This window comes from Hydractinia symbiolongicarpus, chromosome 7, assembly GCF_029227915.1.
Source record: "Hydractinia symbiolongicarpus strain clone_291-10 chromosome 7, HSymV2.1, whole genome shotgun sequence".
NCBI lineage: Eukaryota > Metazoa > Cnidaria > Hydrozoa > Anthoathecata > Hydractiniidae > Hydractinia > Hydractinia symbiolongicarpus.
The window spans coordinates 12,526,887-12,538,187 of NC_079881.1; the positions used below are offsets into that span (position 1 = coordinate 12,526,887).

At 33.8% G+C, this 11,301-nt stretch overlaps 1 protein-coding gene across 1 annotated transcript; it reads left to right on the plus strand.

Moving 5' to 3' along the window:
• Window positions 1–8,762: 8,762 nt before the first annotated feature.
• On the plus strand, window positions 8,763–11,244 carry LOC130648510 (uncharacterized). Its single transcript, XM_057454563.1, has 6 exons — window positions 8,763–8,809; window positions 9,372–9,450; window positions 9,652–9,727; window positions 10,539–10,675; window positions 10,939–11,027; window positions 11,076–11,244. Exons 1-6 carry the CDS (start codon window positions 8,763–8,765, stop codon window positions 11,242–11,244), a joined length of 597 nt encoding a protein of 198 aa, XP_057310546.1.
• Window positions 11,245–11,301: the final 57 nt, after the last annotated feature.

Below are 11,301 nucleotides of genomic sequence, written 5' to 3' on the forward strand. Positions count from 1 at the left end.
TCTAAGCTTGATTGTTTTGAAATAAAAATTTGTATGATGCACAAATTTCAGGGGCGGATCCAGTGTACGTCAGCGCCGTCACGCGACTGACATAATTTTACTAAGAATCGTAAAAAATAATAGGGTACTGTGATCCTTCAGTCCCTGCGACCGTTGACCTTTATTTTACGGACCTTTCTCTTGTGTGACTGAGTTGATGGATATGGCAAAAAGCGACTGGCATCCGAAGAATTCTCATGTAATGTGATTGGCTTGCCGGCCGAAATAACGTATTCTGATTGGTTTACAAAAAATTGACGACTTTGACCCATATTTACGGCATTCGAAATGTGACACAGCATGTATTTTTCAATAATCTTTGATTTTTTTTGTAACTGATGCCGTGTAATTTGAATTTCGGACCAAACGAAAGCAATTAGGAGGGTTTTTTTGGGACCAACATGCGAGACTAATAAGTAACCAGGCATGGTGACTCACGACATGTGTGCTGCAATAAGATACAATAATTTTTTAAATGTGCAAGAAAGATACTTAAAGTTATTACATTTAATCAAGTCTTTATGTCAAAAATATAATTAGAGTTGTGTAGCTATAGATATTGGAACATATGTAGCTAGCTAGCTAGGAATTTCAATACAGAGTGGGTTATTTCTAAAGTTGTAGTTGTTGACCAAAAACTTAGAGGGTTCTACAGTTGCTTTATGTTAAGAAGATAATGCTTTATTATTCTTGTTATCTTTAACATTTGTAATATATAGTTAATAAAAGCATGCACCACCTAACTTTCATATGAAAAATCCTTTTTATACTTAATTTTTAATTTTCACGAAATAGGCCCAGAGCACACATAGACTGATAATAACTTCCTGCAGATGTTAATAGCTTACTACTAGGATATATCATCTGAGGAATCTTGATATTAGTACAAGTCTGTGAATTTTTTAAAAAAAATAATAATTCCTAACCAATTAGTCAAAGTGGCAATTTTATGAGTGGGTAGTATAAAAAAGCATACTTTTCGCTAATGGTAAAAGTCCAATAACTTGTGCAAAAATTAAAACAATGGCTTAAAACTTGATATGGTATAGTTTTAGACCAGATCGATGAAAGAGAGCCCAATATACATTGAGCTATCATTTTAGTTCTTATTTTTTTTAATTAAGGCATTTTTTACAGCATATCTGTTTTAACACAGACACAAGTGCAAAAACCATTAAAAGCATTTTTTCTGATTGAAGTAAGTCAGATAGGAATTGATAAAACTAGTTTAAGCCCAAATTTTTAACCAGTCCAAAGAAATTGTAAATTACCGGAATGTTCAACTTAAATTATGTTGGTACAAAAGTTTAATCATGATTACGACTACGGTTTAATTGATAAAATTTTTGTTTGTCTTTCATTTATTATGTTATCAATTGAATAATATTTGAGCAAACGCATTTTGCAGAATAGGCAGTGACCAACCAAAAGGGTGCATATATGTTTTATTCTGTAGTCCTACATCCAACATGTTGTATAACACAGAAGTTAGTTTCGACAATTTACTTATTTCCTGGGATAATTATTTTTAGCCCTTAAAGTCACTGGAGATTTGTTTGTACAGCTACATGTCCTAGCTACATGTTGGTGACAATGCACTGGTTGACGTGCTGCAACATTCCATCATTAGGGTTTTTCCTTTACCCTGAGGTATATATATATAGTAAGAATTCTGTTTTACTTTCTTGCTAAGAAGAACATCAAGGTAAGTCATTTATGTATTCCATCTTTGATGACGCTTTGTACAATTAAACTGGTGTAACACAATAGAATTTGTGGGGAATGAAGCTGTTTTTACTTGTACTATCAGGCTTGGCTTAGTTTGTTTTGGTAGACTAGTTGCGGGAGCATGGTTAGTACTCTGAACACAGAAAATTTTTGCCACCTTTCGCCAAATACTTTAATTTCCCAGTGGTAAGAAAAATTATGCTGCGCCTCCAGACTGCACAGATACTTCAAAAACCAAAAACCAAATTTCCTATTTTCTTAACTGTGCAAAGTTGAACGTGTATTTACATCATTAAATGCTAAAAATACTTATTCTCAAGCTCACGTTCTGTTTTGTGTTGCAAGGTGTTGATGAAGGGTGTGATAATAATTTTAAAGCCAACCATTTTTGTAATTCTGGTTAAAACAATTCAGCTTCCCCTAGTTAAGCCTACTTTAGCATATAGCAGACTGTTCATGTCTGGAATAGCTAACATTACGTTATTAGCCATATCCTAGATATGCTGACGAGCCCTGATATTGGGCGAAACAGTCTTTAAATATTTGAATTTAAACTGTTGTTTTTAATTTTAATACACTTTTTTTGCAACCCTTTAAAAGACGGTTTGTTATTTTCTTGTCCATTCGAAACTTTAGAGCAAAAAACGTCTCTACTAAAGCTAATAATTTGGACATTATTTAGGCCGTTTATAATGCGTAGAGGCTAAAAATAGTGAAAGTTTCCGGGGCTGGGCCCCGGACTCGCCATGGAGGGCTTCCAGTGCCCCCCATGACCCCAGCTGTTCTGGGCGCAGCAAATTGCTGCGCTTTTTTTTTTTGCTTCGCAAAAATTTGACTGACATGTTAAAAATGTTGGATCCGCCCCTGAATTTAATTAGAAATTTACTTTTTATTCCCTATATATCTCACAGACTGAACATTTAATTTGCCATTAGCTATAACAACTTATAGCGAGCTTTATTTTATTAATATAGCCCTGCTAAAAATGTATTAGGAACAATAAGAATAGTATTTGTCAAGAAAGTTAAGAACATTAAGGCTAAAACGGAAAAACACAATTCTTATAAAATACACGGTGTATATCCTAGATAAGAATTTTATAAACTATAAAAAGTAATTTTTCCGTTGTTACTGGTTTTAACGCGAAGACGTGGGTTATGTCGTTATAATAAACCTAATGTAAACAAAGTTAAATTAATGTTTACATCTGTTACGTTACCGTTTAAAATATTATTCGATTCTTAAATTCGAAAACACTGCATTGTTATCATGCACGGCACATTTGCGCAATGGCAGGATTGCTGTATGCAATAGACTAAATAGCTAATTTGGTATGATTTTGCAATAACCTTTTTTGTCTGGTATACCATTTTCCCTGGTGTATTTCTGGCATGGCAAAGCAAGTATATAGTTTTAGCAGATCTAGCTTTTTACATAGCCGCAGATCTAGCTTTTTACATATTTTTATTTTGTTGTTGGACCTGCTTATATTTTTAAACGTGTGAGCAACCTCAATCCCAGGGCTTTTCTCTTTAATTTTTATTTTTTTAATGCTGCACATGCTATTTTTGGACGTTTTCTTTCAGCGGTTAAAGATATAGAATAATGCAAATTGTGACTTTTAAAAATTCAAATTACTGTGTTCTATGTTCTTATTTGGCACCCATAATTAGGACTCGATGAGAGATTCAGTGGATTCTTCCACGAGACTTCGGCTAGTAATAACATAATCCACTAGCACTACTTTTGTTAAAACTCGAGGTCAAAATCCGAAACAGTCGTGTCTAAAAACAAACATTCAATGCAGAATTCGGAAGTCCCTATAGAATAAATTTTGTAAACAAAACATTACCAGGCGCGGATCCAGGGTTAGTCAGATAAGTCGCGTGACTAAGTGTAAATTTGACGAAAAATGTTAGTCAAGTGAATGATGTCGACGATCCAGGTGTTGCAGACGGAGGGCGTTAAAAATTTGTTTAGACTGTAATTTTTTTACGGCGAAAAGCCACGGTTCACAGCCCTCTCCATTTCGGCTATAGCGATGGTGACGTCAAAGTTGTGACGTCGCTACCATATAGACTGAGAGGGTTTCAAATTATAGCTTACAGATTTTGTCTGATTCATTTTGACTAATTAGTCACTTAGTCAGTCAAAAATCAAATAGCTATGGCCCGCAACCCTCCCCATCTCACTTAAGGGGCATGTGACGTCAAAATTGTGACGTAATTTTTGCACTCTATGCGTAGTCCAACAATGTGTGGCCTGTAGCCGGCCTAGGAAATTAAGGTTCCGTACAGCGTGGTTACTTATAACCTGTTAAGCTATAGTTGCGCCCCGCCGAAGGGGCGCACATTTAGTGGACCGCGGGTATATAGTGTTTGTTTTATGTATGGGAGAAGTTTTTTTCTTACTCTCAACTTCGCGGGGGAACTTCGGCTCGAACATCCAACCTAGGTTTGATATAACACAACCTGTGTGTTTGGTACCATCAAGACAAAAATAACACTGATCGAGCAAAACTTATCTTGTCTCGGTTTCTTTGTTGTCTCTGAAGATTTGACTGCCATAAAAAATATTAATCGAGATTCTTTTGTTATGTTAATTTAAAGCTTTGTAATATTGTCTCGTTTAATATGCTTAAATGTCACTGCAGCCCACGTGAATTTGTTCTGCCCGGATAAAGAACATTGGCCTGATTAAGTACGGCAGCTTGCCCCGGTTAAGAACAGGGCAGAAAATACATAATCAGGGCAACGTAATCAGGACAGGGCGGCTTAGTACTCAAAAAAATATTATTTGGCACTTTATAAAAGGAACATAATCAGGGCAGGCCAGTTTATATACGACAGTCTAATATCATTTCTCATTTATTATAGAACGCACATAATCGGGGCGGGCCGACTTATGTATGACAGTCAAATATTATTCGAGACTTATAGAACAAATATAATCGGGGCCCACCGCTTTTATATCATTTGTCATCACTTCTGACAAGCAAATAGCCCTGGTGGCAAAGTTGTTGTTGTTCTCAAATGAAACGAAATTTCGTGGCAAATACTAAATTTTGTAATTCGCAAGTTTAATAATTTTTCACCAAACTCAATTCCCGCAAAAAGAATAATTTAGGTTCCGTGAAATTTAATTACTTCAAAGTATATTATGTTGAAATGTATTTACTACAAGAGTAGTTTATATTAAGAATTACATCGATACTTTTTTCTTTCGCCATGTCTAGATTTTAGGGGTGTTCTATCTTCCAAAAAATGCTTAAGTCACAAAAGTTCGAAGAAAATGACAATCGCAGCCTGATGCGGTCAGCCATTATATCAGCGTTCATAATCCGGTCACCACGACATAACCAGTGAAAAAAAACATAATCGGACCATGCGTACATAATCCGGCTGTCCCGGTTGTAAACAGGCCGTTTTCGCAATCTGGGCAGAACAAATTTATCTTTAAGAAAAGGTTTGTTTTTCTTTGTCCAAGTTGTTTCGAAACTTGTTAACAGTAAGTAGAAGGATTACTTATATTTTATATGAAATTAAACTCAGAACGGTTTATGGCGTTGATCCAAAGGCCGCAATTTATAAATGCATCACAATTTAAAGTCAATCAAGAACAGAACATTCCGTGTATGGCCATGACTAAAACTGCTTCCATTTTGTTGGTCTTCCCTTCCCGATGGTCTGGCTTGTCGTAATAGCTTTAATGATGTAGCTAGGGAGCTAAATACTTATTTTTAAATTCTTGCATTTTATAAGTTAATAGTCGTAAAACTACTCTCACTTTTACTACAGCTATCAAGCTAGAACTGCACAAAATAGTGCTTTCATTAGAGTCCCTTTTTCAGAAGCAACAAAAAACTTTTATCCTGCCCTGTGTAATTTTATCAACGAGGGTGCTGATAAGCCACATACACCGTAAAAAGTATAGGCGTTTTGGGTGAGTAAAATAACTTCTAAAGGAACCTTTGTGAGGCTGCTATCATGTATTCTTGCGGTCAGAATGTTCTCCTTCGTTGCTATCTGATGGAGAACAAAGTGGACTTTTCACGGTCAAACCTTCAAAGTAGCAACCTTACTTAAACAGAATTTACAAGTAAAACGTTAAAATGTCGCAAAATGGCAAAAATTAAGCAGTATCTAAAACATATTAAAGATTTGACTAAAAAAAAAAGAATTCCTTGAAAAATCCAGTATTGTATTTATGAAGATTTCACCACAAAAACAATAATTACGGCATTTGTACCCCATTTCATAATGGCTGCCCGTGATTGGTTGACACGAATCCGACCGCAAGAATATATATAAAAAGATATTTGTTGAATCATGAAAAAATATTGTTGTTCATTGCACGGAACAGTCAAGTTGAACTGATAAATTAACCAATAACATAACATAGTTAGCCCTTGCAGTACAACTAGACGCTACCCACAGTATGTTAGGTTTCTTTGTTTTCTTCCCTTTTTTATGTTTTTTCTTGAAATTATAAATGATGTTGTTGATTTATCAAATCTGACAAATTTATTAATTGAGTGTCTACCCTTTTTTGTATCAACTTGTTCAATTCAATTCGAAAGCAATGACCAATCAATTTCCTCGATAATAAACAATCAAATTTGTAAAATTCAATAAATCGATTTCAACAAAATAAGTCCTGTATTGTCCACAGGTTTGAAAATCTTGTATCGCCTGCTTAATATTATACTTGTTTAACAATGATATCAAAGCCAGCTTGACTAAATTTATATATATATTTTTATTTATATAGTATACCTTTTGTGTATCACATGGCATTGATTTGTATCTTTTTAATAAATTCTAACTTTAAATCAGATAAGTAGACAATAATTAAACAACCTAGTATTAATTCAGTTCTGGTAAAATTGTATTCTTCTTTCTCAATTTTAAATATACTTTCTTTTTCAGATCATTTGTTATGAAACCATGCACCATCAGCATTTTCGAAAAATCTTCAACGAGAGAAATTTTTAAGGATTTTATTGGTAACTTAACAGAGTAATAATTCATTGAAATTGAAAAAGTTCAGAAGTTATTATATATATTCGAATCGTGAAGTTCATACATAGCAATCCTGCATCCTGGAATTTTCGAGATCAGTTATAAAGAAATCCAGTTAAAGTTTTAACTATTGTTTTAGAATATATACTATATATATGTAAAAAAAAATTATTTTTTATTTATCAAGTTGTATTTTACGTTAATTACAATAATAATTGAGAATTAGGATACTTATGATGTGTTTATATACCCCATTGTTCTCCGTTTTAAAGTCTACTTCAAATTTCAGAATCTTTTAGGCTAATGACGGAAATCTTCAAGTCGCAAGGCTTCTTATTTAAAAATTTTCCCCTGGGCAATAAGCTTATTCACAAGCCTCTATGCAATTCCGTACTGCATTTCCATCATATTCGTCATATTTGGCGGAAAATGTTTCAGCAGAATAGCTTTCAGACACAATTTGTTATTACAGCACAAGAATTTTCGGAGATTTGATAAGTCAAAAATGTATGCGTAAGTCTTTTGAACGAATTTTAACCAAAAATCAAAAGCAATGATTACGTGAAATTACACAACAAGAAGGCTAGAGGCGTTTAAAGTGTACATATATTTAATCAAGATCTAACTTTATAGATAGAGCCTTAGCCAAATGTGAAAATAACGAAAATAATAAGTTCTAACACTGCAGTTTTTATAGATTTCAAACGTCCACCATTTTCCATTTTAATTTTAAATCCCGTTCTAAATTTGAATGTTTGAAATCGTTATTAGTAATTCGGGGCGCATTAGTGGTAACTATGGCTAGTTTTAACTCATATCCGTGAAGATCAGTCATAAATACTCACACCATTTGGCTTGGATTCTTTCCGTACTATCATGACTGCTGGCAGACATGTTGTTGTGGGTTCTTGCTGATTTAAGGTGGGCTAATGTTGAATCTCTTCGTGAAATGCAAAAAGAACTTTTAGAAAGTGTTCATTGTCAGACATTTTTGTTTTCTGGAGATATTTATCCCTTGGTCGGTATAAGTCTGCATCCAAATCCAGGTGCAGACATATAGTTAGCTACATTCCAACTGAGGCAAGGTGTGAAGATAAAGGAATTATTGCTTTAAGGTGAGAAGTATGTTTTTCACTCTCCAACACACCTTGCATTATTATAAAGGTTTTCAGTATATTAGCTACGAAAAGCTAGTTAAGGAGAATATTTCACAACAGACTATTAAAAATGAATACAAAAAGGTTTAATTAGCTAGCTAGCTAGCCAGCTAGCTGGCTAATTGTTTTTGTAATATGAGCTCATTGAACAAATTTTTTGTCATTGTGGAGGAGTTCTTTCTCGATTAATGTTTGTGTCGTTATTAGAACCAAGAACTTGACATCTGGATAAGTAAGGTCGTTGATAAAATTAAACAACTCTTCGAATGGCTATTAAGAAACAAAGTTTGTTGAGTGGAAGGTCATGGTAAAATATATTATTTTTAGATCTAATTCATTAGGAGACTGTCTATACAGCTTAGCATCGTTGGTATTGGTAGGTGATAATTCTCTTGTTGATGTTTTGAGAATCTTGACATCCATAGAACTTTTCTTGCATCCTTCCTTTTATTCCAAGCATCCTTGTTTTTTAATATGCTTTTAAAAAACAAAAAGAAAATATTTTTATATCTGAAAAAAGTTTATTCAGATTTTCCCTGTCCACTATTGTTTGTGGTTCTTTCTCCTAGGAAGGCATTGAAAGCAGAAACAATCAACAACTACCCCTAAGACATGGTCGCCTTTTCTATCAATACTTGCCTTAATAACAGTAATAAAAAGAAAAATTAATACGTTTTACCCACAGATCAGCTTGTTACGGTTTCGAACTCTCTTTTTATACGCAGTGTATATTGCCACGCCCATCTATTTTTCTTCCTTGAGTCGGCTATCATTTGTAACCTTGAACATAATTGAGTAGTAAAAATTAATACCCAAGATGATTACGTATGAACAAATATTTGATCTTTATCGCATAACAAAAAAGTAATTTATGAAAAAAATTTTTTGGGGGGATAATAATCTATCCTAAATACATTTTTTTAAAATATTTTTGCACCATTTTAAAGCGCAGATCTTATTCTATCTAATCACTGAAAAATATTTTTTTTTTTTAAAAAAAACCCATTTATTTCGTATACTCACGCCTTAAAAAAATTATTTTGTTATAAAAGTATTGTTAAGTCTGGTGTAGACATCGTTCCTGTGCATCTGAACAAATACATGGGTTGAGGTGTGTATGTATCATATAACATTTATGTACATTTCATCTTCATTATCCTGATCTTTCTTTATTCTTATTGTTTTATTTTGCTGTCCATGGCTGGTGTGATCATTTGATCCACCTAGTCATGCTGATGAAGCCTGATATTGGCAGAAACAGCAAGAATTTATAAATATTGAAATATATTCACAATTGTCTCACTTAATTGTAGTTAATCCCTGTTAATCTCTGCTGTTCTACAGTTTTTAGTGACATTAGTGCTTTTATTTATCTAAAATAAAACGTGTAAGACGGAGAGTTGTTTCTTATAAAAAATGTTCTTAGGAGATTTTCTTATAACTTAGCGTTACTTTTCCTCAATTTTAATGATAATAAGCCAGTCGTTTCGGCAGAAAGTTTTACGGCATATTACTGATTTATTACAGTCCTATACGGCACGGGAAAAGAAAAGTATGAATGTAAAAAATGAATTCAAGTTTGTAAACACTGATCTTATGAAACCTAAATGAAACGTAAAAATCAATAAAAATATTTTTTTATTTATTTCGTTTTCTAAAACGAATTTTAGCCTGTTGAAACTCCTTGTAAGCAAATTCAAATCTAGCTTCATAAAGTTTCAGATCACAAAAAAATAACAAACGACCGTTGTAGCTTGGTGAAACTGGCGAAACCAACTGAACGTAAATTAATAATTCAAAATGATTTATTTGTAACAATAAAAGGTTTTTGTACTTTTTGTACCGTTTAACAGGGTAGTTCTGTTATGAACACTTAAAAACTATTAATTCACCTACCGCTACACTAGACTGGTACCCTCCCGTGTTTCACTAGTCTTGATTGTAAAAACGGTGACAAAAAAAGAAGCCCATTTTAAAGTTCTACCGGCTAAAGCCGTAGAACAACAAGATGAATCAAAAGACAATTTTCGGCGATTTTTGTACCCACAAAGCTTAAATAAGCAAAAGCCCCCAGCTGCTAAACTCAAGCCCGGTCCAAATATTGCTGCGCAGCAGCAATATTTTGACTAAGTCTTGAAAAAGTCTGGATCCGCCCCCCCCCTGATTACTTAATTAATTAATTTAGTTACAGCGAATATTGAAGTAATTGTTTTAACTAGCTAGCTAGCCAAGAATAAAATGGGCTTTAACGAGTTTTATATTGACTGAGTAACCAAAAAGCCGAAGTAACGAGTCTGAAAATGAGAGGAGACGTATTTGTTATAATTTCGTTGTCCTGTATTTAGTATTTTTGATAAAACTGGATATCAGATCATCGTTTTTTTTATGGACAATGTAGCTAGTTAACTAGCCATGTTCAAGAAGCATTCAGACAGAATGTCGCTGAATTTGGTTATTTTAACAGTTAAACTTGACATTGTTGTTGTTTCCACCCTATGAAATTGTTTTATCGATAAATTTATTGTAGGAGTAATATATATAATCATTTCCAATGCTTCTTAAGACTTGTTTTCGTGCTTGTTTACAATTTAAGCTACCATTATTCTTGATGACGGGCAATACCGCTCCATATCAGCAACATTTATCAATTTGCCGATGAAGGAAGAGATAGCAAATGCATTACAAAAAGATTTTGATATAGTATTAGAATGGTCGACACGAAACAACTTGGTATTTAATGTAAAAAAACGATCATATTTTCAACTAATTAATTAAGTCTAGCGCACAACATGTCGCAGGATGTTATATACAGTGTCCATAGCTACAGCAAAGATTGCGAGAATGGCTGATATTAAAGTTTTATGGATAACTCTCGATAACCAACTACTTGCTCCGCTCACATTAAAAACATAGTAAAGCCATCGTACGCAACGATTTTTTCACTTTGAAGCGACACATGAGGAAGTGCTTGACTAAAGTTCAAAACGTTTCAGCTAGTTTTGTTTCTCGTTACAACAGATTCTAAAATGATTGCCAAAACAAGAGCGCTTACAGCTGCCCTTTTTAAAAATATGTCACAAAGGTATTTACGATGTGAAAGCGCCTAAATTTGTTGCCCTTGAGCCGTTAGGACACAAGCGAAAAAAGATAGTGGTGGACGTGATGGTGATTGTTATGCTAGCGGTGGTGATGCTGGTGATGGTGACAATGGTGGTGGTGGTGATGGTGACAATGGTGGTGGTGGTGATGGTGACAATGGTGGTTGTGGTTATGGTTATGGTTTTGAAATTTCGGCTTGAATAAGGTTAATTACCCGAACGCTTGTTTTTAAAATTTATATTTCAAATTATATTTTC

What these genes read in the sequence shown, in the direction of transcription:
- LOC130648510 (XM_057454563.1), top strand. Translation starts at nt 8,763, where the DNA reads ATGATTACGTATGAACAAATATTTGATCTTTATCGCATAACAAAAAA. An exon ending in GGTCGACACGAAACAACTTG is followed by an intron (nt 10,676 to 10,938) that starts GTATTTAATGTA and finishes AAAACGTTTCAG; the next exon opens with CTAGTTTTGTTTCTCGTTAC. An exon ending in TTTAAAAATATGTCACAAAG is followed by an intron (nt 11,028 to 11,075) that starts GTATTTACGATG and finishes TTGAGCCGTTAG; the next exon opens with GACACAAGCGAAAAAAGATA.